The following is a 26,092-nucleotide window of genomic DNA, read 5'->3' as shown; positions in this document are numbered from 1 at the left end:
CCTTTGCTTGCTGTGGGTTTGTGGGACGGAGCCACATCATCTAATAAACACTTTGCTAGAAAATGAGCTTGCAAACAAAAGTTCCAGAGTGCATTTTGCAGCCACAGCAAGGACAATACAGAATTTGCAACAGGAGGCAAAGACTCTACCTCAAGCCGAAAGCTCTTGCTAATTCCTCCTCAATGATAGCTGCTGTGAGAAGCAGTATGAAAAAACCGAGATCACTGCAGTGAGGAACAGTGAGGATGGTGTTCAGTGTGGCTGTGTTTTTAATTAAAAAGTGAGCAGGATCGCGGAAACAATACAGCTCAGCCTTCCGAGGTGGCTCTGGAATAGCACTGCATGACTCAGATCCACGTATTCTGACTCGTTTGGGTTTGATTCATTAAAATGCACCTTCTCCCCACAGTAAAACGTTCCCCGGGTCACCTGCCCCTCCCATGGGGTCAGGTACTCTGCTTGCGTCTTGTCACATCTGGAAATAGGGGCCAGAAGTACCAGGTTACACACCAGTAGAGAGATGAGCCTGGGAAGCTGTGAGTCTGCATCAGCCAGCACAATGAGACGTTTAGATCCATAAGCAATAAGACAGAGGATAAATATGCTTGAGTCAGACGGGGGAGCAGGATATTTTCTGAGATAATTGCTCTCATTGATACAAGGCCAGGTGCTTTTCGCATGAAAGCAGCGTGCTGACCTGACAGTACCTGCCCGTGAGGGTTGATCCTCCCTTAAACATCCTGCAGGGACTCAGACACTCCTAGCCTGTGCTTACAATGATCCTTTCCCAATCCCAGACGGTATACGTTTGCTCAATACCATACCTACTGTGTGTTGACTTAAGAGATCGAATTGTTTCAAGGCGAGGAGACTTTGACCCATCGCTGCAGAGCCCAAGGGTCCACCTTCGGTTGAGCGTGGGAACTGCTGCTGGGTCTTAAAGGCTGACACGAACCAGCAGATGCAGCATGTGAGTGGAGGATATTTCTGCTAGGGCCCTGCCTAGACTAGGGAAAAAACCCTCTTCAGTCAGTTTGGCTACATTGTTCTTCTCCGTGATTTCCCAAGAAGCCAGCCAAGCTGGAGCCAAGTGCTGTACAAGTGCCCTGTACCTCCGACCCAGCCCTGGGCTGGCAACCACTGGCTGATATTCAGCCCAGGTGTAAATGGGTGTGAGGAAAGTATAACTGACCCAGGTACAGAGCTGTACTTGCTTTCTTAACTGCCAAAGTGGGACCATCCCTTTTTTTCTTCAACCAAAACAATAAAAAGTTTATTTTGTTGTTGTTGTGTTTTTTTAACGGAAGTATTTCTACCGCAGAAACTCTAAATATACTGCCTTCAACTTGCTGTACGTCTGCAAGGGCCAGTAAAAATTCTGTATTGTTCATGGAAACATAAGGTCTTGGTAAATGGAAAAACAGGTATTATGTGAACTGTTCGCCTTAAACCAGCATTTTTTCTGCGTCTTCTAAATAGAAGAGAGATGTCTGGCGATGACATTTTAGGTAGAACCAGCTAAATGAAATCAAGTACTGTTATTTAACAATGTTACAGCTTGCTGTTGTAAAGTATAACTTGCCTGTCTATTATGATCATGAAAGGGGATGGCTCTTTCTTCTGAAGTGCATCGTAGGTTTAAGCAGAAGGCCAAGCGTGGATGTCTGCAAAGAGCAACAGCTTTTGGATTCTGAAGGTGTCGTGCTTTGGTGAGGTTGAAGAAGGAACTGTGTCAAGAGAACTTCATGCTTAAGGCTTAGTACTGTGCTTCTGGCGTCAATATAGTGTGATACACCTACTTGTACCCCTTTTGAAAAAAGATCTTGGAACTTAATGAAAGGAAATAACCCCACACTAATCCCTCTTTGTACTGTCAAGCAGAGGAATGCAGTAATGAGAAACTGAGTGACTTGACTAACCCCACGTGAGGAGCTTGTAGCAGAGTCAGAAGCAGATCCAAGCTCCCACCTGCCAGGTCTAAGCACTGAAATGATGCTTCTGCTGTTGGCTGGGGACGAATGTGTGAACAGTTCTTGATGAAGCTGGTTATCACTGCGAACTAGTTCGGACCCACACTTACCTACTGACCATGCAGATAGAAAATGTGTATGGTTTGGCCTATGGTCACCTCAGATGGGTTAGGATTACAGAAGTTTATATCCCTGTCACATAAAATCACACAGAATCACCTAGGTTGGAAAGGACCTTGTAGATCATCCAGTCCAACCCTTAACCTCACCCTGACCGTTCCCAACTCCACCAGATCCCTCAGCGCTGGGTCAGTCCGACTCCTGAACCCCTCCAGGGATGGGGACTCCCCCCCTGCCCTGGGCAGCCCATTCCAATGCCCAACAGCCCCTTCTGCAAAGAAATCCTTCCTAAGAGCCAGTCTGACCCTGCCCTGGCGCAGCTTGAGGCCATTCCCTCTTGTCCTGGCGCTGGTTTCTTGGCTCAAGAGACTCATCCCCCCCCCTCTGCACCCTCCTTTCAGGGAGTTGTAGAGGGCGAAATGGATCATATTCCCCAAGGTTAGTGGGAGTCTGATACGACATTGAAATCAGTGGTACTGTTATGATGATAGCATGGGGGAAACTGCTCCTTTCTCTATTGACAGCGTCAATTTTGTATCAGTCTGAAGCACACAGGAGGCACAAAGCATGCTGCAGAAATGACAGAGTGCCAGGGTTCTGACTCACTGGTGGGGATGGCATAGCGTGGATGACATCGCAGGTCCACCCCGTTCCTGGACAGCTGAGCCACTGTGCGTCAGCTGCTGAATCACTTGGTTTACAGCGTGATGTTTTGAAGTAAATCATCACTGCTGTTCGCTTGCCTTAAAACTCCTGACTGCAAACCGCAGCAGTTCATCAGCTGATTGATGAGCAGCACTCAGCTGGCTGCTCAGCAGCGCGGGAGGCCGGGATGGAAACCTGCTTGGGTCTGCAGAGCTCTGTGCCTTGCTGGGGATGGGAGCCCTGACAGACTGAATAGAGAGGTGGCATTTTAGGGTTTGTAATATTTAAAAGACCTCTGTTCCCAACAGAACAGCTGGCAAAACTCTTCTGTATTTCACTCGGTGCAATTAGGGGAATGCTGTGTCCTTCTAAAAACCCCGTCCTGCTTCAGGGAGTTAAAAAAGCATAAGGCTTCAGTCGCGTGCCTGTGTTTTCTTTGCATTTAATACACTTGTACTCCTATTTCAAAGCTCTCGATTTTGCCATCAGCAGTTCCAGCCAATTTCTTAACACTCCGTGCTGGCCAGCCAGTAGCGGTCTGTCTTTCCTGGTGGTGTCTAATTTTGAATGAAATCTAATGCGTAGGACTGAGGAGATCATACTCAGCTTGTGCATTTGTTTGGTTTTAAACAAAGTGCTTGGAGGACGGACCATTTATGAATTTTTTAACAAAAATAGATCCAGGAAGGGGGTGGGGGGAAGTTGTTTCTTAATACGATCCCAGTATTAGTTGTCTATCAAAACTTCTTTTGCTTTCAGTCCAGCTGCCTGCTCATAAATTTTGGTAGAAAAGAGTCGCTACATGTGTTGTGTGTTGTTTAAGATGGATGGTACTTCACTGCAGGCTTTGGCTGGCCTGAGGCCTTTCTGCACCCTTTCCCATTCCATCCATTCTGTAAATCACTCGAGCTTTACAGGAGTTGCTATGGAGTGTGCAATGGACTGAACTTTTCTAGAATCTCTGATGGCTTGTGACATATAATCACTGCTGTGCTCATCCATCATGGCACTTAGGTACTTACCCTGTATGGCTCATTTTAAACTTCTCCTCTGAAACCAGGAAAAAAAAAAAAAAGTGGGATTATTAAAGAAATTTACAGGGTTAAAAAACCCCATGGGAGAACAGCCTTATTTTAACTGAAAATTTAATTAAAATGTTAAAAGGACATCATCCAGGTGAAGAAATTGCCCATAAATTAAAAAATAACTTACAAATGAACTTAATAAAAAGATTAATCAGTCAGTGACGGAGCACACTTCGTATAGTATCTTTTTTAATAATTGTGGCCGCCTCAGTTTTAACCTGCAGATAAAAATCTCCGCTGCGTTGTGATCAAGGTAAGGTACAAGTGTTGAGAAAGCGAATATATTACACACGTGGTCTTCTTTCCATGTTCTGTGCTTCCAGGCAGCTGCTTTTGTGTGTCCAGCAATACAGCTTGTTCCGTGTGTTTTGGTTGGGAGGAACATACGCCCTGCCCTCTCCCTTGGCCCAGGTCATTTCCCCGCAGTTGGGATTTTTGCAGTGGTGCAGTCTGCCCGTGTACTTGCGTCGCACTGCAGCATCGTTGTGGCACAGCCACCCTCAGCATCATCAGACCTGCGCCACTCTTCTGCCCCCCAGAAGAAGAGCACGGGGAAGGGGCAGAAGGGAGGTTGGTTCTTGGGGCTTAAGCAGGGGACATGGATTTACAGCACATCAGCAGCAAGAGGAACGTGTTTGTTTTCCTCCCTTTTTCCACCCTGACATGTTTTGAGAAATTCAAGGCATTCTTACACCCCCTGCACTTTTCCTAAGGCTCCCAAGCATACACACAAATGCATTCATATCCATCACGCTTTTGCAGTTCAGTAGCCAAGGTCTTTAGTTTCGGGTGATTCAGGATCTGCTTAATTACTGCGTCAGAGTTCTCCGATGTGAGTGATCAGTCAGCAGTGCTGCATCTGACCTTCCGCATCATCAGCGAGATCTGTCTATAGATCCAAGAAGGAGTTCCTTTGCACGTTCAGGAGGAAGATGCCTTTCATTGAAATTCAGTCCCTGGTCTGTTCTTTGCTTACTGGGGTTTTCCTTCTCCCTTTGCAGCCCATTGTTGCCTGGGGAATTTTTTGAGAACTTTACAAAATTGTTCCTCTGCTGGTTTCGTGAAAATGAAGAAGTCTCTCGAGGCTCAGTGGGGTTTGTTATGCCTGCCTCAGATCTTTGCCTTCCCTGCCAGGGACTGCACTTCACTGGTCTCTGCTGTGTGCAAGATGCGTTTCTGTTGCTATGTCGCTGTCTAGCAGTATCACCTGTGGATAGTTTTAGTGCTCCTGTTGCTCTGGGGTGGATTCCTTCTGAGTTGCTCTTAGTCTTGCTCTCAATTTCAGCCAGGAAAAAGCCTGTATCGCTCCTCTTTCAATCTCCTGTGTGAGTATGAAATACTGTTCTGTGCTCTGCCTCTTACAAGGTGCAGTTATGAAGAAGTATTTCTAGGAAGGACAATATATAGGAAGGAACTGTAAGTCAAAGTTGTGCTGAAGTCACACTGCTGGAATTGTGTGGCAAATTCTGCATGGAAGAATGGGAGCGGGAGGACTTGAGCTGGGATAGTTATAAGGTCTTCGTTTCTACAAGTAAGGCATATGAAACACCAACCTGGGAGTATTTCAGGTTTCTTCTCAATAGCTTGAGCTGTAGAATTTCACTTTACGTTTCAGTGCAGAAACAAATGCTTTTGCAAGCAAAGCAAACACACCCAGCTGTATGGAATGCAACCAGTGGTGGCCCCTGTGTCTGCTATGCTTTTGTTTTGGGTAGCCTGTGCCCTTGTCTAAAACACTCCACACTTTTCAGAAACACTCCAGAGAAAGCTGGGTGTTGCTGGCAAGCACCTAGTCCTTACTTCCTTTCTGTCTGTGAAAGCCGAGGCTCATTCTGACTTGCTCAGACTTTCCCAGGTTGGTGCAAGGCGTTAAGGTCTATAGTCCTTTCCCCAGCAGACTTTTGTTTTGCCATACCTCAGTTTTGTAATGGCATCCTTAAGAACAAGGCAGGATGGTAATCGCCTACTAAATGTGGTTTGGGGTTTCTGATTCGGCGGTGAAGCAGCTCTGAGGGGATGTAACTGCACACATGAGGTTTGTATCTTCTGTGAGGAGGTGTGACTTGGGACGCGTAACAAATTCAGTCACCGTTCCTCTGGCTGAGGGATGTAGGATGGGAGGTACCTGCACATAACCAAGGAGCTGAAAATGTTTGGCAGTTTTTAAAGGCACCTTCCGTGGCTACTACTGAAGCCCTCAGTGGGTGCTTCTGTAAAGGATACGAGCTGTCCCTATTGCTGGCTCTGTTTTATACACCCGACGGGCAGACTGAGCTCTCTAATATAAATGAAAAGAAAACAAACCAATGCAACCTTCCGCTGTTGCTAGTAGAACACAGATTTTTCTCCTATTGCTGAACACAGAGGTTTGGACAAGACCTTGGCGGCCTGGAAGCTACGTCTGATTCTTTTAGTTTTGCCAAACTGGAACTCATCTCCTGCAGGAACCGGTGGGGTTTTGAGCACGTTGTCTTTGGCTCTGGCTTTCCATTTACACTGCTGTTACTGGGAAGGTTGGGACTTCTTCCTTGTCAGAGGCTACTCAAAGCCAGAATCTGGACCTTAATGCCCAAGATCTCACGTTCTCCACAATGACACTAAATGCAGAAAAAATGTTTATTCCTCTTTGCACAAGGCAGGGAGTCACTGACTTCACTCTGTCATAGGAGAACATCACTGATAGAGCAAGGAAATTATCTAATTGCTCTGTCCTTCAAGTCAGGTCTTTAACAAAAAAAAAAAAAAAAAAGCCACTCTTTTCCTTCTTAAAAGAAAAAAAAGAAAAAAGAGAGGAGAGAGAAATGTTTTTCATGTTAGTGACAGCCAAATGTTTTCAAAGCCCAGTTAAAAAGTTGCAGTTTTAACTCTCAGCATGTTTTTCACTAAAATCAGATTTCCTGTCTTTTTTTCTAATTCCTGCTTGTCAGATATTGTGTTGCTGTGGTTTATCAATATTATTAGGTCCCAAGATACCTCTGCTCTATATGCTGAGGCTTTGTGGTCCAGATTCTGCTCAGTGACCAAATTTCAGTTCCACTCAAGTCGTTCTGAAGACACGGTTTAGTGTTCTGTATTTAGCTCCTGAGCTAGTTAGAACTGAGCATGCTGCTTTGTTTCTCCACCTCCATATAAAATACAACAGAAGAGTCAAGGTCGAGGTAATAAAGGAGTCCTGCTGGAAAAGCACATGTGTTGGATGAATCATCCTGTTGGCTATGCTGTATTTATCTCTGTCACACTTCGGTATCATCCCTTTTCATTGCATCGAGAACGTGTCCTGTGCCTTGTTGACAGTGTTTGAACGTGGAGCGTACAGAACATCTCTTAGCTTGGTGTCTCACTGAGCAGAACTGAACCATCTCTGTCAAGCAGCATCCAGAAATAGATAGCAAACAAGTGAGCCAATATGTACCTTTCGCAGCCAGAGTTTCGGGAATTTTATTTTATTGTTATGAATCAGTGTATCTATTAATGACCTGATGATTTTTTTCCTTTCCTCTTGAGGCTAGGAGGCTCTCTGTGTCTCAAATTTAGTTTTTTCTGAAGAAGGATCCACATGGTTGTGGGAGTAAGTGTTGTGCTGAGCGTTAGGGGACTGCAACTTCAAATTGAAAAGGAAAAATCCAGCCCCGTGTCTTCCAGCTTCAGATTTTCTTAATACTTAAGGAAAAATAAAGCAATTACTCATCAGTCTGCACCTCAGTGCCCGCGGAATAACCAATTTCCTTGCTCTTACCAAGGAAAAGATCAGCCGGAGCTGCAAACCCAAATTCCCTTTGGGAATTAGTTATTAGAGTTTAAGCACTGCCTGCAGACCTTCTGCCAAGTCTTGTGTTTTATCAGGCAGTAATACGTAGTATGCATGTGTGAAATACGTGGGAGGAAAACCCTGCTGTGATTCACACCTGTTTCAGTTCTTACGGTGACAGAAGTTGGTGGTGTGGTGGAAGTGGAGGTTTTTCCCCAAACATTGTATCACCCATGAAATGAGATACTGCCCGAGTCAGCTTTGTATTAACCAGAACAGCCCAGTTCAGGGTGAAACTGGAATCTATAGACGTTTTAGCGAGCCGAGCCAGCAATTAGTTGTGATTTCACATAACTCTCACCACCCAAAGCAAAAATCTGGAGTGAAACCACTGCTCGCCTTGGTTCTTTACAGTGACAATATTGACGTCAAGTTGCTTTGCAGACGCAGACTAGCCTTTCTCACTTTCCTTGTAGAGTATTATTCCCTTGTAGAGTATAAGGTTTGGTGGGTGGCAAGTGTTTACACACTGTCCACTGCCACTTGCCTCATGGCTGAGTAAACTTTGCTGCAGTAGCTGAAGAGACTTCTGAATTTGTGTGCAAACGGGACATCTTTCAGCGCCGTGGGCTGCAGAATATTTTGGATTTGTTCAAGTCTCTGTGATTAAAACATGGTGAGCTTTGAACAGTATGAAAACCTAGAAACTGCTGCAGAACGTTCCTGTCAGCTCCTTGGTAATGCTTTGTTTCCCAAACTTTGCCAGCCTTGCAAAGAGCCTGAAAGCCCAAGAGACTTCATGCATCAGGATGCTTTATCATTGCAGAGTGTGGCTGTGGTTGGATTGCTCCTCACTTGCCCAGTGATGTGAACTCTCTTGTACAGGAACCTTGTTTTGTTCAGTCCTGCCCCTCATGCTCTTACGCTGCAGCACAAGTATTGACTTTGTTGTTCTCCCAAATCGTTGGGCTGGATGGAATTCAGTCACTGGTGAACAGCTGCACAGAGTGACTCATGTCACTTTTCAGACACGGAGACTCCTCACTCTTTCCCGTTTGGATGCAGATATCTCTTGGCATCTCGCAAGGTGGGGTCAGCACCCATCACACAGGCCAAGAGGCTCTTTTCACTGTCCCTCTCTGTCTTTGCAACTGTTTTGGGCTTTCTCTTGCTGTTTATTTACTGAATCCCTCAGTCTTGTGCTGGTTTGAATGCCTCCACTGTCTGGACATGCTGCCAGCAGCATCAAGTCTGTGGTGTGTGTGGTGCTTCAGGTCCCCAGGAATCTAGCTAATAACTTAATAGCTCGTCATCCCCACCGAGCTCACTCTGAGCAGTTCTTTGTCGTGGGCTGCGGAGCACACAGATGGCAGCATGCTGTTTATCTCCAGGCTGTCACGTTGCCAGTTGTTCTCAAAACGGGGTGCCTTCACAGGCTGGTGTTTGCTGAAGTCTGTGGCTTTACAGAGCCTTTTCCCAAATAGGATTTGATACAATGGAGAGAAAAGCAACAGCATCTGCACTGACAATGGTGGCTTGGGGGCATTAATGCTTTTCTCAGGCACATGCACACGCTCTGTCAGCACACAGGCAGGGCAGCCTGGGCATACTATCTTCTCAATTTGATCCCCCTTGCCTCCCAAGGCGAGGGGAGGGGGGAAGCAGTGTGCAATACCTTTCTGCACTTGATCTGTCCACTCCCCGAATGTGGCTGCCCATTAGTACTCACGGTCCAGTAACTGCTGTAGTAGAGTTAAAACCAGCACATATTTGTGGTTAAAATTGAGCACAAACTTGGCTTGCAGTCAAGGCTGTAAAACCCAGGTTCCTTAAACTGACAAGAACCGCTACTCCCAAAAGGAAGGAGAGAGGGGAGGGGAGGGAAGGAGGGTAGAACTCAGCTCTCAGATAATCAGAGAGATTTTATCTTTTGGCCTTTGTCACCAAAAGAGCTCTTGGGTGCTCACAGCCCCCTTGCTGCCCACCCACTACTCTGGATGACTGAACAGCCGGCAGCACTGGCTGATCTTTTCCTTGGTAAGAGCAAGGAAATTGGTTATTCCACAGGCACTGAGGTGCAGACTGATGAGTAATTGCTTTATTTTTCCTTAAGTATTAAGAAAATCTGAAGCTGGAAGACACAGGGCTGGATTTTTCATATTGTCACAGAATTTGGAGAGAGCGTTTAACAGATGTCTGACTTTGCTCACATCTTTGATATCATTGGTGAGCTTGGACAACATTGATAAGCAACTATACACAGGCATATTTTTCCAAATTTCTGTGAAGCCACTCAGAGGGTAGGTGGAGACAGATGCCCTGAAGCGTCGGTCTTTAGCCTGAGTCACACCTGTCACGGTAGAATTGGAAAAACCCAGCACTGATTTACCAGGGTGGAGTTGGGAAATTGGAGCTTTCGATTGTAGTTACGTGGTTGTCGTGTTGCATAAGGAGACTGTCCTCACACGTGGCCTCTTCAGGGCTGGGCTTCGCTTCAGTCTCTCTCCCTCTGCGCTGACGGGGGCTGTGGCAGCCCATGACAGCCTGAACACGCTTCCCCATCAGAGCGCTGCTCTTAGGTAGCTGCTGTAAGGATTTGCCCAAAGTTGTCAATGAACGTTATGCCACGTCCCCAAAAGCTTTACAAAAAGTTTGAGTTCCCCAAACCTGTCAGGATTCTTGTACGCTCCTTCTAACTCTTAACCTTGACCCCTTATCTGTCATTTAATGAAGAAACAGCAAGATATAAAATAAGCACGTGGCAATTGCAGTAGACAGGCAGTGATGAGAGCCTGTGTTGCCCTTCCCTGAGAAATCTGCACGGGCTGGAAGACGGCACAATCTTTACTGCTGTGTGCAGGCAACCCAGGGTATGACACTGGGATTTCTTCCTCGTGCTCTAGTGCTTCCTATCTCTGCAGTGGAGAAAGCCTCTTACATTGTTGTGCCTTGTGGTAATTACCCCGTATCTTTTTGTGTGTCTCCTCAGGAAAGGATGCCCCAGACACCTCCCTTTGCAGCTGTGTTTGACAGCAGTGGCTACAACAGGAACCTGTATCAGTCAGAAGAAGACAACTGTGGAGGGCTCTGTTACCATGACAACAACCTCCTGTCGGGGTCTCTGGGAGCTCTGATCCAGCACTTGGTACCCAGGGTAGACTGCTATCCTGATGTAAGTCTGTACCCCAGTTAGCTGTATGGCTGGGCCTCACGCATCTCGTAAAGAGGAACTTCACATGTACAGCCAAAGCAGAACGTGTCACATCAGATTGCCAAGGAAGGGGTTCAAGTGACTGAGGTAGCAATGACAGGATAACTATTGCTTCATGTGACTGCAGCGTGCAGTAGCTCACCTGACCTAGGAAGTCTAATTCTTTATTACTCCTGTTGTGAGGTGCACAGCCCTGGTCTCATTTATAAAGTAAGTACCTAGTGTGGCTTACTGTTTGGTGGGTTGTATGTACCATTGACCCTTTAAAGTCTGTCAGGCAAGCTGAGGAGAAAGACGTGACCACCAGCGTGACAGTATGGATGTCTTTAGTTTAAAAACAGTTTTTAGTGGTTATTTCCCATTGCTCATGTGAGGTCCCCACATATCTTGCAATTAGCAACCGGTTGAACTAGTGCCACCCTGTTTGGAATCAACAGATGCTGGACGTGAGAGTGGAACATCTGTCATCTGAGAATTTTTGGCCTGTCTAGATGCATCTGTGCATTGAGACATTTTATATAATTCTTAGAGAAGAAGAATGATATCAAAAGGGGGGGGGGGGCAGTTGGGGATGACTGAGGGATGATGAAACTGCATCTGTGCTTGTTGAAAGGCTCTTGCTGAAGACATAACTCTGCTTATACTCAGTTTCTGTTGTTGTCGTAGATCTATTCATGTTTCCAAGACAGGATCTTTTTTAACTTGGGTCGGAGTTAGTAGCAGCACAGGACTGTGCTTAAGCTAGTGCTTATCCACTAATGCTTAAAATTCAAACATGTAGCAATTTAGACACCAGTTGGTCAAACATGATGTTTATTCCAAGTTCCTAGGACTGGAACATTGTAGAATCTTTCTTGTGGGTGCCACAGATACTTAACTACTGGCAGTGTGGAGAGTGGAGTGGCTATTTTGTATATCCATCTCACAGTGAGTTCAAATCATGATATATGGAAAATTAAAGCAAAATAAGGAGCCTCTTCTTGTAACCTCAGGATGAGTTACTAATTTTTGTTCTGTAAAATTAAGCTATGCAGTTCCCTCTGCTTTCACCCAGGAGACAAGCAATACTGTGGGAAATGAACAGTATGTGGAGATTCTTAAAGGAAGTACAAGGTCATAGTGTGCGGTTCACTGAGGTCAGACAGGCAAGCACAGCATGGTAAAGGTGGTGTACGTGGCAAAATTGAGTCAGCTCAGCGATCTGGTCAACTGGCATCTCTTTTTATTCTTTTTCTGAAGACTGTTTACTTTCACTATCAGTGTGGAAGCAGACAGGATTTCTCTGTTGGTATTCTAAGTATCTTGGACTTGCAGCATGAATTTTATTCCATTGTCAGCCTACAAAGAGTTATGTAACATGGTAATGGCTCTCACAAAGATTTACTGTAGAGCAAGAGAAGATGAGTTGAAATTTTATTCTGAGTAATTTTAGGTACTGAGCTTGCAATGAGGCTGTGTGCAATAGGAGAGCTACACCAGCCCTACTCTACCTTGTTCTGGTTAAATCTTGCATAGCTTGGCTCAAGCACGAATTTATAACACTGATTCTGGAGCAATGACAAGTGTTAAATTAAATGCTTATTGCTGTAGTAATAGCTCTTGTCACAGTCACATGCAGAGTTTTCTTCTGCAGATAGTAAAGTTTTAGGAATGGATTTGCCAGGAACACAGTTGGAGAAAATATAAAGCTGGTGGTTATTTATCCTCATCCCTTTCTCTGTCTTCCTCTTGTTTGCAGAGGACGTACATCTTCACCTTCCTTCTCAGTTCACACCTGTTCATGCACCCGCGTGAGCTCATGGCCAGAGTCTGCCATCTGTGCCCTGAGCAGCAGAGACTGAGTGAGCCTGGCCTGGACAAGGTGAGGTCCCTCGTTCTCAGGGACTCCTGTTACTTCCACTCAAATGTCTCCTCCCTGCCCGCGGAAAAATGTTCCTGCTCAAGAGAGTCCTCAGTAGGATTAAACAGATTGAAAACCTGATACGAGCACCTAGAATGTGACCCTTTCTTTGCTGACATTCATGTGGAATTTCCACACTGCTCAGCCTGTCTCTGTGAAGACTGTTGCTGCTGCTGCACTGTTTTACCAACATACGGCCCAGAAATGAAAGTGCTGCTGTTAATGACATATCCCGCACTGGCCCCGCAGTGGTTGCTTTTGTTTCAGGGCTCCGAATGTCTTGACATGTAATGCCAAAATGTTGGAAAGATGTAATGATGAATTGAGCATGTCAGTGGGGATTACACTGACCTGTCTCACATGTTTAAGCTGCGCTCTTGCTACAGTCTTTGCAGAGTGGCTTAGATCGCTGGCCCCTTTGCCTGTCATGGCTGGAGCTGAAAGGGGACGGGATGTGGATGTTTGGAGAGAACCTCCACGCCAGTAGAAAATGACACAAATTAAATTCAGATACTTGAATAATTCCATTGCTTTCTCCCTATAAGGTATAGTGTGTGTGTAAGTCCTGGCAGAACTGGACTTACCACTTTCATTGTTGACAGTTAGCCATAAGTTACAGAAACACTAATAAATGTCTTGCGCTGAGACACTCCTGATAATGGGGAAAATCATTCTAAGATTTCCACCTACCTGGGGCCTAATTCCCACGTCAGATAAGCCAATGAGAATCTCTTCATTGGCTTCATTGGGTATTGGCTCTGGCCTTTATTCCAATGCTGAATTAAGTTAAGCTTAAAAATTTAAGTGACCTTCATACCCTTATGCTCCACAGTATCCTATAGAAGGGAATTCTGTTTCCTTTGGGTTAGATATGTGCTGTACTGCTGTTACTTGTAACATTCCTCCTTGCCATTTTCCAATAGAATTGGATACGAAAAATTGCACCCAAAGTCCTACAGTTGTTGACTGAATGGACAGAGACGTTTCCTTATGATTTCCGAGATGAAAGAATGATGAGGAACTTAAAAGAGTTGGCACAAAGAATAGCCAGTGGTGATGAGGTGAGTTGTCTGTGTACAAAGTTAATTGATAAAAAGGCATTCCTTTAACGCTCTGATATTGTAGGTTTGTTGTTGGTACGGCTCTGGGTGGCTAAGCTAGCTTAGTATGAAGGTGCTGGTAGGCAAGAAGTTCTGCCTGCTACCTAGGCCTAGGAGGAAACCACGCAGCACAAGCAGAGCCTTTTCAAAGCACAGGTAAGGTTCACTCCATCCCTAAACCCGTAATATAATCGCATCTTGTGCAGATAGACACAGCTTGCTGGCTGGTGGTATTTTTCATTTTAGTGATTCTGCTTGGAAGCCTTGCATATCTGAGAAATCCCTACTGATGTTGATAATTTCTTCGATTTGTGTGAGTACAGTGTGCTGGCATTGGGCCTGGGTTTTCCAGCTACAGAAGCAGGTCAGTGGAAGAGTTATAGCAGGTTTGAAAAAAAGTTTCTAAAAAAAACTGGACCAGGAAGAATTGTCTTGAACTTAAAGCATCAGATATGGGCTGAGAGGGAGTCTGTCGTATTCATTCCTCTGGGTGGAGCACACAAGGAAATCACCTGACCTTTTTCTAAGTCCCATTCTCAGGTGGAAGTAAAGTTTCACAGAGGTATTATGAAATATTTTGATGCTTAACTGATGGTTGTCTTGTAAGTACTGAAATAAACTCAGCCAAAAGCCAAAAGTTAATATTCACTTAGTGGCAAGGCAATTACCAAGGTTTCAATGAGCAGATCATGCGTAGCTGCCATAATACTCACATTACAAAAGGCACTGGAGTGGCGTTTGGAAGAACTATAAACACAAAGAGCAGCTGCTAAATGGCATGGTGTTTGTAGCATTCCTCAGGGGCTGCTATTCCTTAGTACCTTATGCCAAGGGCATGTTAACAAGCATTTAGGTGAGCTTTACTGGGAGGGGTTGCAAGTGCTACCAAAGGCCTGGCAAGGTCTTGAGAGACTGTAAACAAGGCTGGAAAAGAACAAACCTAAACCGAGTTTGGAAGCTAAAATACATTGTGGTGTTGTGGAAATGGGGAGGGACAAAAGAAGATGGGACAAGAGAGTGAGGTGCAGTATGGAATAGAAATGAAAATGATACCGGATTTGATGAGCAAGCTTAGAACTGCTGCGAGATAGCTACAGGGGGCTCTGGGCTGTGGAGCTTTGCCTTCACTGTGGGGTGCCAGGAGGAACTTTTCCCTGTACAGCGCTCCTGCACCGTTGCTTTGTGTCTGGGTACTCTTCATAGGAAGACAGGGAACTGAAGTTCGGTTCAAGGAAAAGGAATAAGATTGAGGACTCACACCTGTTTGAAAAATACCCACTGGCACAAAAAGAGAGAGCGAGCTGTTCAGCCTGGGCCAGTTGGGCTGGTGGATACGAGAGTGAACTGGCAACAGGGAAGGGTTGTCTACAGTGAAGTTTCTGGCACTGCAGACAGTTTAAACAGTGAAATCATCTATTGAGGAGAAAGGCAAACGTACAAATTTCTAGAAAATGAGCGCTAGGGAGCAGTCTTACTCTGGCAGCCAGCTGTAGATCTTTTCTAGCTCTAGCTTTGAGCTTTTTTGGACTTTGAGGTTTCCTTTAGAAAGACAAAGGGAAAGCAAGCACTGCAGTGAATTGACTTGTGTTACTGTGAACTGCTTGGAACAGTAAGTGGCAACTTCCTTGACCTTGCTTTTCTACAGATTGCTTGGATTTGTGTGAGTCACCACCTTGAAGGACACAGAAGAGGCAGTGTTTGCTATTGCTGTCCACTACAGCTCTTCTACTTGTAGCTTCTTAATCCACTTCCCAAATTATCGTGCTCCACTGCTATTAAGAGCTGTCAGTAGGAGTACAACTAAAACCCTTCACCATGCTAACATCAGAAAATCGTCTTGGGAAAAACCTTGGTGGGGTTATTTTTGTCCCTCTTCTCCCTCAATTTAATTCCATTCCTTCCACTTTTTCCCTCTGTGTCCTGAGAGGTCATCATGCTCATGAGATATTTCTAGATTGTTCTGGTCCCTTTTACCACTTAACTGACCTTTGTTTCAAGGTATATCTGAAACCTTTCCCATCAGCCATTGCCCCCCATTTCCTGATTAGTTCCATATAAACGTTTAGCAGAGGCTTTTTCTGTGAAACACTTGATGGCTGTGTGCAGTCAGACCAAAGCCACATCCCGTAGCCTGATCTCTTTTTCATGTGCAGCCCAACATCATTGCACTGACCTCTCTTTTTGTTTTCCCCACCATGATATCACATAGTGAGATTGACTGTGGAAACTCATTTAACGTGTGGTATTCCAGATCTAGCAGGTAGTAATGGTACTTCCAATCACTATCCATGTGGGATGGACACAAAGGAGTGACCTTGAGGTGAAGTGTCCCATCACTTTCTCCCATGCTGTCCAATCCTCAGAGATTTTTAAATATAAATATCAGCATTGTCAGTGTGAAAATAGAATAAAAAATAAGACAAATAAGTGGAAAGGGTCAACCTAATTTAGATGAAGACTGTATGTTTAGGCTGACTGGGAGCCAGTCAAATTAGTATCTAAGAGACATATTCAGTGAGTTCATTGGTGTGTTGTTAAATATATATATCTCTCTATATATATGGAATTAAAGCAATGCCTGAGATGAAGTAATGGCCCAGCAGCAAATCCCTGTTATGTGTGCAAAGTGCAGTGCGTACTTATCCTCACACACAGTGCTTCGAGGTCACTGCCCCTTCGCTCAAGAGGAGGCTGAAGCTCAAAAGAGCAGAGGGGTGTTGGCTTTGTGGGCTCAGCTACATCTATGAGGTGTGAGAGGAAACTGGCATTTCCTTCTGCCTTTGTGCCAAGAGGGTTTTGCCTCATCACTGGGCAGAGGGATGTTTGTTATGCTGAACTGCTGTTAGACCAGATGTGGGTAACTACCCTGATTTCTTGTTCTGGTTTGGAGGGTATCTGCCAGTTTGCCTTTTCTCCCTGATTTTGTCAGTTCTGACATGAACCACAAATTAAGGCAAGGTTTGGGGTTTTTTTGCTTTGAAGCTAAACCCACTGGTATTACGTGATTTCCATCAGTAGCCAGAACTCATCCTGAGTATTTTAGATTTTTTTTTTCATTCTCAGGTGAGTACCAACTGGGCAAGAAAACGCTTCATAAAGTTCTCTTACATGAAATTTCAAAGAATTTGGGAGGGAATGGGTCAGTGAAGCAGGTCTGTGTGTGTGTCACCTAACACCTGGTGATGGAAGCGCAGCACTTGAAGTAATACTTCTGTGTCTTCCTGAGGAAAATGTAGATCCCCTTGTGCTCTTCCCACCCACCCTGGTGAAAAATTACGCCGTGTGTATTTGTCTAGAAAATCAAAATACATCTAAGCAGAAAGCAATTATTTACCAAGTAACAAGACAAATCCAGCCTTGGTTGAACATAACTGACTTCAAGAATGAATCTGACCCAAGATAGTGCTGTTGTATTTGAGTAAATTTGGAAATCCATGTAAATGGCAGCTTTGGAGGGAATGAGAATTTCATTAGAATATGGGAAACATTCCTGCCTTGGACCGATCACCCTGTGCTGTGCTGCCAGTAGGTTTTGGACACTCCTTTTTTCATCCACTTAGGTTTTGCTTTAACGGCTTTAGGATGGTATCTGGAATTTGGAATGGTAACCACCTTGGGGTCAGTTACACAGATCTATCTACTTAAGAGTCAAGTCCTGCTCCTACCTAAATTTGTCCCTCCTGTTAACTTAAACCGCCACATGGAAAGGCCTGCAAGGTGAAAGAGAGATGTTTGTATTATCTTCTCCTTTTTCTCATATTTACTGCAAGTTTTAATTCTGACTTCAATGAAATTGGTCTTGATTTACTCCAGAGAGAAGCAGGCCCTTTTTTCATCATTGAATGATCATATATTGTTTTTCCTGTGGTCTTAAGCAGGAGAAGATGGGAGTATTTTCATTTCTTGTGTTTTGTCTGGTGATTGTTGGTACTTTTCTTGCAGTAGGTTGTGCATGTCTTTTCTGCTTTTCCTTGAGCTAACCAGGTCACTGTTGAATCTGTGAGACAATCAGTGTTTAAATTCTTGGCTGGATTCCTTTTGGTCTGATGAAATGCTAATATTAGAAACCCACATAGTGGAACATATCTTAAGTTGGCAACAAGTACAGGTATCAGCATCAGTCTGTTTTGGTGTTATGCAGACTTTAATACTATCTTTGCACATTTCGAAAACGTCTCTGGATCGTTTCTGGTCGTGACAGATGTATCGGAAGAACGTACAGCAGCTCCTCCAGAACCTGATTCGGAAGCTCACCACTGTTAGCCAGTATGAGGAAGTACTTGCAAAAATTAATGCCACGTCCACAGATCGCCTCACAGTTCTAAAGACCAAGCCCCAGTCCATGCAGAGGGACATAATCACAGTCTGCAATGACCCCTACGTGTTAGCTCAGCAGCTGACACACACAGAGCTTGTGAGTTGTCATACTTCAACTACGATTGCATCCTTCCCCTCTTTCTGAAATGCAGGTTAACATAGCGTAGGACTTGGCTGCTTGTGTGCTTTGTTTAGGAGAGACTCAATTATATTGGACCAGAAGAATTTGTCCAGGCATTTGTGCAAAAGGATCCTTTGGATAATGACAAGGTAATTGGAGCAGATCTGGAGCAGCTCTGAAATGTGGTATTTAACATCCTGGAGCTCAGGTGCCCCATGACCTGGAAGCGAGGTCCGGCAGTAAATGAGAACCAGCAGGAATGAGCTTTATAGTGAAAGTGCTTCAGTATTCCTCTTAAAAATTTGGTTGATGCTTTTTGTTCCTGGAGGACAACTCCTGGTGCTCTAGAACTCAGCCAACAAGTTGACTTGAATTAACACATTTGCTTTTTTTCTGATTTAAGCTAAGTGAGAACTTAATCCTGTGAATGGTTTCTGCAGGCCACCTATGTGGTCGACAGCTGGAAAAAGCTGAGTTTAACTTTGGCTTTTGCATTACTCGTTCTCAACATCTGTTCTTCCTTTTAGTAAACTGCACTCTTGCAGCAAACTGGCAAGTGGGTCAATTTGCAGGTGAGCACACATCACAAGAAGGGGGGCTGTGAGCTCCAGATCTATGTGAGATGAAGGGCAAGGACGCAGGGTTTTTAGCTAACCGTGCTAGAGCTGTCATCTCCTTGAGTGCAGCTTTCAAGATGACTTATGCTCTGTAAATAAACTGTGCCAAAGCCAGGCAGTTAAAACTTGAATTACTGTCCTCCCTAAAACTGACAAACATAATAGAATGACTCAAGTTTACAATTTGATATTCAGTCAGACAGTCTCTGAAGATGGTTTTGTATGTCGAGATCACTAAAACCGCAGTCTACCCCTTTTTAGGCAATCCTGAGATGTGGTGTGGGAATCGTTCCAAGACACTACAGAACAAATAACACTGGTTAGGAAAGGGAGAATCTGAACATAATGTGCCAGTGGAGTGGGCTGGCCTCTGTTTTCCTTCTGCACTTGCAGAGAGCATAATGTTGTCTCCACCGTGTTAATGGGACAGGAGTGAGGACAGACACAGTGCTCATAGTCAAGGAAGCTTTAGCAGATACTTAGCTTGGATTGTTTGCATAAGTCTATCATAAATCCTGGTAGGATTCACAGCAGGCGATGGATTCTGCACACCTGCTGGAGTGCTTTACTGTGCCAACGGCTCAGGAAGGAGTTACACGTGCTCGAATACTGTCAATCCCACCCTTTTTCAGGCTTTTGTCGACTTACGAAATACTGTTAATCATCACACGCATCGGGTTTTATCATGCATATAAAGAGCCATACGAGGCTCCCTGGAGGTCTTGTAGAAGGCAACACTCGAGCTGATCAGTTGGTTGCCGCTTTAGCAGACACGCATAACATTGTTCCAGAAGCCTATAAATCTCATGCCTTTTTTCACCAGTCTGCAACTGCATTACGTAAGCAATTTAACATCCCTAAGACCCAAGCACGGGCGATAGTGGCTGCTTGTCCAGACTGTGCCACTCTCACACCGCTACAGGATGGTGGTGCGAATCCTCGTGGCTTACAGCCACGGGAAGTTTGGCAAACTGATATCACTGTATTTCCGCCTTTTGGGCGTCTTCGCTACTTACATGTGTCAGTGGATACCTGTTCCTCATTTATATGGGCCTCTGCTCGTGCTTCTGCCTCGGCAGCAGCAGCTTGTCAACATTGGACGCAAGCAATTGCGGTTATGGGGTGTCCAAAGAAAATTAAACCTGATAATGGTCCTGCATATCGGGCAGCCTCCACCACTGCCTTTTTACAACATTGGGGAATTCAGCTTCTCCACGGAGTACCACACAACTCTACTGGGCAAGCAATCGTTGAGCACGCCCATCGTATATTGAAACATCACCTTGTTATTTTGAAAAAACGGGGAGACAGGGGGTTCCCCTCATGAGATATTGGCAAAAACATTATTTGTTTTAAATTGGCTTAGTATACGTGGAGGGCAAGATGAACCGCCTGCGCGAATACATATGCAAACAAACAAGCATGATTATTCTTTTCAAAAAATTCCAGTGCAATTGTATTCCCCTCAATCTGGGCAATGGGAGGGATCTATGCAGTTGCTAACTTGGGGAAGAGGTTATGCTTGTGTTTCCACAGGTAGTGATCCACCCAAATGGGTCCCCGCAAAGTGGGTGAAACCATGGATCGCAAAGGATGACAACACCAACCCTGCATCCCGAGGCACTCCAGAGACACCAACATCGATTGAACTTGGTCCTGACGCCGTTGTTAACGGCACTACATCCAGCGAACAGTGAAGTTCTGTGTCTTTTACCGAATCTGTAGTCATTTTACACGGCTATTCGAACACAGCCGCTCACCATAAAACAGCTTGAAGAACATGACACAGCTAGTACAGAACATGGTCTAAACTGTCGACCTTGGGTTTTTATACATTGTGCATGGTGTGACAGGGGAACCTGGAGAGTCACGCGTGCGCATGATCGGGAAAGTGTGTATAAATGTCACTTGTGTGCTGACCAGATTATCTTTTACCAAAGCAGATTGGCTGTCTGATTTTATAGGTAGGTCAGTGTATCAGCCATTAGCTGTTAGTACAGAAGGACAGATTAGAGTTTTAGAGAACAACAGCAGTTTTCTAGGGCTTTAAGCCTAATTGAAGATCTTGGGCAAAGAGTTTTAGCAGAAATTAGTTTTGAGTTTTGTAAACGCTTAGCTTTGCAACGTATTAGGCAAAATAATAAGGTAGTGGATAGGAGCTGTGGTGTTGGAATAAACGTTCCTCGAAGTTGGCAGGTGCACAAGGATAAGATCACGCGGATCTGTTCGAACCTTTGACGACACGTGCAACGACAACGTGCGGCTACCTTCATTAGCCACTGTTATAGCTACTTCTTTCTTCTTTCCGCAAGGAATGGCTGCCATAAATGCAAAAATATATACGTAGATTAGCATGTTGGAGTGAAAAGCAATTTAATCTACCTTCGCAAACGCTGAGTGCGCTGCTTACTGATGTTGATAGTGTTAGGCATGCTGCTTTGCAAAATCATGCTGCTGTAGATTTTTATTATTGGCACATGGGCATAGATGTGAAGATTTTGAAGGAATGTGTTGCTTTAATTTGTCTGACCATTCACAGAGCATACACCAACGATTAGCGAAAATGCAACATAACATGAAACATATTACAGAGGGACATGGCCCCTTTTCAGATTGGCTCATTGGTCTCGGACTGAGAGGTTGGTTACAAACATTGGTCAAAGGAGCATTGATGGTATTGATGGTATTGCTGCTTTTGCTGTTGATTCTTCCTTGCTTGTTCCAATGTTTGCAGAGGATGCTGCAAAGTTTGGTTGAGCAAATAAAATAAAAAAAAAGGGGGGGAGATGTAGGAGTCTGGGCCGCGCTGGGAGAAAGTTAGTGCAGACAGAAGAATGCAAGGACGAAGACAAGGCCAGCAAAATAAGGCTGGCAAAAACACACAAGATAGCAGATAAGTGAGAAACACCTGTGGTCAGCAAAAGCACACAAGTCTGAGCAAAACAGGGTATGAGATAAGGGACTTTTGGCAAGTTTGGGGCTTTACGTGCTAATTGCAATTAGCCAATGCAAATGCTTGTAGAGGCGCGTGAACAGCGCGTGTAGATGACCTGTAGCCTATTAGAAGATAGATGAGTGCGTGTACGGAACTTAGTAGAGTATAAATGTAACCAGAAAAGGAATAGAATATGTAATAAAAAAGATGGACGACCTGATCATCACATTGGTGTTGCGTCGTTTCTGTTCCCGCAGAAATAAGGACCCCGGCTAATGGTGACCCCAATACGCGGCACGGGTGTCCGGTCTCGGGGTGGGCAGCGCCGTCGGGGTCCGGTGCCGGGGCAGGCAGGGAGGCACCGGGAGAGGTTCCTGGGCGGGCTGGGAGGCACTGGGGTCTGGTCCCGGGGCGGGCAGCGCGGCACCGGGGGCCAGTCCCTGGGCAGGCAGCGAGGTACCGGCGGCCGGTCCCGGGGCGGGCTGGGAGACACTGGGGTCTGGTCCCGGGGCGGGCAGCGAGGCACCGGGGGCGGTCCCGGGGTGGGCAGCGCCTTACCGGGGGCGGTCCCGAGACGGGCAGCGCGGCACCGGGGGTCGTTTCCGGGGCGGGGAGCGAGGCACCGAGGTCCAGAACCGGGGCGGGCAGCGAGGCACCGGGGGCCGGTGCCGGGACGGGCAGCGCCGTCGGTGTTCGGTCCCGGGGCGGGCAGCGAGGCACCGGGGGCCTGTCCCGGGGCGGGCAGGGCCGTCGAGGTCCGGTCCCGGGGCGGGCAGTGCGGCACCGGCGGCCGGTCCCGGGGCGCGCAGAGAGGCACCGGCGGCCGGTCCCGGGGCGGGCTGAGAGGCACCGGTGTCCGGTCCCGGGGCGTGATGGGAGACACCGGGGTTCGGTCCCGGGGCGCTCAGCGCCTTACCGGGGGCGGTCCCGAGACGGGCAGCGCGGTACCGGGGGTCGTTTCCGGGGCGGGCAGCGCGGCACCGGGGTCCAGAACCGAGGTGGGCAGCGAGGCACCGGGGGCCGGTGCCGGGACAGGCCGCGCCACCGGTGTCCGGTCTCGGGGCGGGCAGCGCCGTCGGGGTCCGGTGCCGGGGCAGGCAGGGAGGCACCGGGAGAGGTTCCTGGGCGGGCTGGGAGGCACTGGGGTCTGGTCCCGGGGCGGGCAACAAGGCACCGGGGGCCGGTCCCGGGGCGGGCAGCGAGGTACCGGCGGCCGGTCCCGGGGCGCGCAGAGAGGCAGCGGGGGCCGGTCCCGGGGCGGGCCGGGAGGCATCCTGGGTGGTCCCGGGGCGGGTAACAAGGCAGCGGGGGCCGGTCGCGGGGCGGGCTGGGTGGCACTGGAGGCCGCTGCCGGGACGGGCAGCGAGGCACCGGGGGCGGTCCCGGGCGGGCAACAAGGCAGCAGGGGTCGGTCACAGGGCGGGCTGGGAGGCACCGGGTGCCGGTTCCGGGGCGGGGAGCGCGGCACCGGGGTCCAGAACTGGGGCGGGCAGCGAGGCACCGGGGGCCGGTCCCGGGGCGGGCTGGGAGGCACTGGGGTCTGGTCCCGGGGCGGGCAGCGCGGCACCGGGGGCGGTCCCGGGGCGGGCTGGGAGGCAGCGGGGTTCGGTCCCGAGGCGGGCAACAAGGCACCGGGGGCCTGTCCCGGGGTGGGCAGCGCCGTCGGAGTCCGGTCCCGGGGCGGGCAGGGCCGTCGAGGTCCGGTCCCGAGGCGGGCAGCGCGGCACCGGTGTCCGGTCCCGGGGCGGGCATCGCCGTCGGGGTTCGGTGCCGGGGCGGGCAGCGCGGCACCGGGGGCCGGTCGCGGGGCGGGCAGGGAAGCATCCGGGGCGGTCCCGGAGCGGGCACCAAGGCAGCGGGTGCCGGTCACGGGACGGGCAGCTAGATACCGGCAGCCGGTCCCAGGGCGGGCAGCGAGGTACCAGGGGCCGGTCCCGGGGTGGCTTGGGAGGCACCGGGGACCGGTCCCGGGGCGGGTAGCGCGGCACCGGGGTCCAGAACCGGAGCGGGCAGAGAGGCACCGGGGGCGGTCCCGGGGCGGGCAGCGCGGTACCGGTGTCCAGTCCCGGGGTGTGATGGGAGTCACCGGGGTTCGGTCCCGGCGCGCTCAGAGCCTTACCGGGGGTGGTCCCGAGACGGGCAGCGCGGCACCGGAGGCCGGACCCGGGGCGGGCAGCGCGGCACCGGGGTCCTGTCCAGGGACAGGCAGCGCGGCACCGGGGTTAGATACCGGGGCGGGTAGCGCGGCATCGGGGGCCCGGCGTCCCCCCCGCCCCGCTCCCCCCTTCAGCAGGTCCTTGCCCACCATCTCGGGCCGCAGCTGCTGCAGACGCACTGGCCGGGGCCGCAGCCGGAGACCGAGGGCACGGACCGCGGCGAGCAGGAGGGCGACCGGGCGGCGGAGGAAGAGCAGGAGTCCTCGTCGGGGCGGGCTGCGGGAGGAGCGCGGGGAGAGCGCGGTCAGCGCCCGGCCCCCGCCGGCCTCGCCCGGGGGCTCCGCGCCAGCCCGGGCTGCCGGCACCCGGGGGGCTCCCGCCGCGGCTCCTCCGCGGGGCCGCCGGGCGCGGGCAGGTCGTTGTCCTCCAGCCGCAGAGCAGCAGCGGGTCGCGCTGCCACCCCACGGCCCGGCCCTACCGCATCCCCCGGGCGGCCCCGGGACCCCGCGCCGGGTCTCTGCTCCCAGCGCCGGCAGCGAAAGTTTCTGTTTCCCAGCGGGTGGCCCGGCGGCGCGGGGACCTGCCTCGGCGGCCTCACTCCCCGCGCAAAACCCGCCTGCGCGCCGCGGGAGCGTTATCGCCGGGGAGGGAGGAGGGGGGAAACACAGACGACAACAACAACAGCAGCGACAAAAAAAACGGGAACCCCCCCCCCCGTTCTCCTTCCCCTCTTGCCACAGCCTCCCCCCCCCGCCCCCGCCTAAACAAAGACCCGACCTACACCGCGGCCTGAGCAAACCCGGCGGAGGCGGCGGAGCGCGGGGGCCGCGGGAGCGGTTTGTCCGTCCTGCTGCCGCCCAGAGCCCGAGCGCGCCCCCCCGGAACCGCCACCCCCCGCCCTACAGCGGCCTCGCCGCTCCCCCCCCTGCGCCCCCGCGGTCCCGCCAGAAAACCTTCCTCATTCAGCTGAAAAAGGAGCATCGGAGCCGCCCGGGGCCCTTCTCCGGGGCCGAAATGGAGCCCGACACCCCCGGGCGGGGCTAATGAACCCCCGCGCCTCGGCCGCGCCGCGGGCAGAGGGTGCTCGGCGCCGGCTGCCCTCAGCTCCCCGCAGAGCCGGGACCATCCCCAGCCGGGGGGGCCGCAGGCTGCTGGCGCCTTCCCCCGCCAGCCCAGCCCTCCCCGCAGAGTTCCCGCACCCCAAACGCTGCTGCTGCCGCTCCCGGCACATCGCGGGGGAATAAAGCAACAGCGGGTCCGGCGCAGGGGCCGTAAATACCCGCGGTGGGGCTGCTTCTCGGCGCCTATTTATCTCGCCAGGTGTCTTTAAACTCGCCGTTGTGTTTCCATCTCCCCCCGCCCCCCCTTGTTTCAGCTCCGCCTGACGAGAGATGCGAGACGCGCCGCGGAGCCCCAGGAAAGCAAACGGAGACTGGTCCGTCCGTCCCTAAATACGGTCCGTTTGGGAAAAGGGAATTCTGCTCTCGAGCAGCTGCAGGAAAGGAGAAGCCCCGTGTTCTTCTCTCCCTAAAAGCCATGACCCTTGTTTCAAACCCTCGGAGCCGATTCTGCAGGACCGTCACTGAGCGAGGGGCGGGGCCGAGCCCCGGGAAACCCGTTTGTCCCGCGCTGAACCCGACCTAAGCCCGGACGACACCTCGCTGGAGTTTAGTCCTGACGCCCCCACAGCCGCTGCCGCGACGAGGCAAGCGGGGCTTGGGGGGGTTTTCTGGACGCGACCAGGCACGGCGCGACCGCCAGCCCAGCCGCGGCACGGCCCGGCACGGCGGGCAGAGCGGGGGGGCCGGGGACACCGCCGGACCGTCCGTGACCGGCGGAGCTGCGGCGCCGGAGCGGTCGTCGGTCCCCGGCGGCAGCGCGGAAGACGAGCCCCGGGGGGTGCGGAGGGAAGCGCGGCGGGGGGCGGGGGCCAGACCTCGGTAGGTGGGGGAGGCCGCGCTGCGACGGGCGGCAGCTGCGCGGGGTTTCTGGCTCCTCGGCCCTTTTTCCGCGCTGTCAACGAGTCCGTGCGGGGCGTTCGTGCGCGCTTCGCGGAGGCTGCGGGTTCGGTTTCTATCAAATCGCTCCCTTTCTGCACGCCCGCGCCTTTCCTCTCTGAACGACACAGCAGGAGGCGCCGACGAAGTCAGTCCGCGCGTTGTTCTCC

At 49.7% G+C, this 26,092-nt stretch overlaps 2 protein-coding genes across 5 annotated transcripts in view; both read left to right on the top strand.

Annotated features, from left to right (window-relative positions):
• LOC141936847 (ras-GEF domain-containing family member 1B-like) overlaps nt 1-21,994 on the top strand; it is a 72,462-nt gene extending 50,468 nt beyond the window's left edge. For 2 of the 4 annotated variants that reach the window (XM_074854183.1, XM_074854182.1), the window contains exons 2-7: nt 10,558-10,740; nt 12,518-12,640; nt 13,603-13,740; nt 17,981-18,193; nt 18,292-18,366; nt 20,371-21,994. In XM_074854183.1, coding sequence (XP_074710284.1) covers nt 10,564-10,740; nt 12,518-12,640; nt 13,603-13,740; nt 17,981-18,193; nt 18,292-18,366; nt 20,371-20,409 — 765 coding nt within the window. In that variant the 5' untranslated portion in view covers nt 10,558-10,563 and the 3' untranslated portion in view covers nt 20,410-21,994. Of the gene's footprint in view, nt 1-10,557; nt 10,741-12,517; nt 12,641-13,602; nt 13,741-17,980; nt 18,194-18,263; nt 18,367-20,370 lie in introns of all 4 variants that reach the window. The other 2 variants (XM_074854184.1, XM_074854185.1) reach the window with 2 other exon arrangements.
• Nucleotides 21,995-22,044: 50 nt separating this feature from the next.
• On the top strand, nt 22,045-25,679 carry LOC141936828 (uncharacterized). The gene is made up of 3 exons (XM_074854150.1): nt 22,045-22,107; nt 22,649-22,767; nt 24,090-25,679. The coding sequence occupies exons 1-3, from the start codon at nt 22,045-22,047 to the stop codon at nt 24,967-24,969; spliced, it is 1,062 nt and encodes a 353-aa protein (XP_074710251.1). The 3' UTR covers nt 24,970-25,679.
• Nucleotides 25,680-26,092: the final 413 nt, after the last annotated feature.

This window comes from Strix uralensis, chromosome 34, assembly GCF_047716275.1.
Source record: "Strix uralensis isolate ZFMK-TIS-50842 chromosome 34, bStrUra1, whole genome shotgun sequence".
NCBI classification, from domain to species: domain Eukaryota; kingdom Metazoa; phylum Chordata; class Aves; order Strigiformes; family Strigidae; genus Strix; species Strix uralensis.
This window is presented reverse-complemented; position numbering and strand designations above follow the sequence as displayed.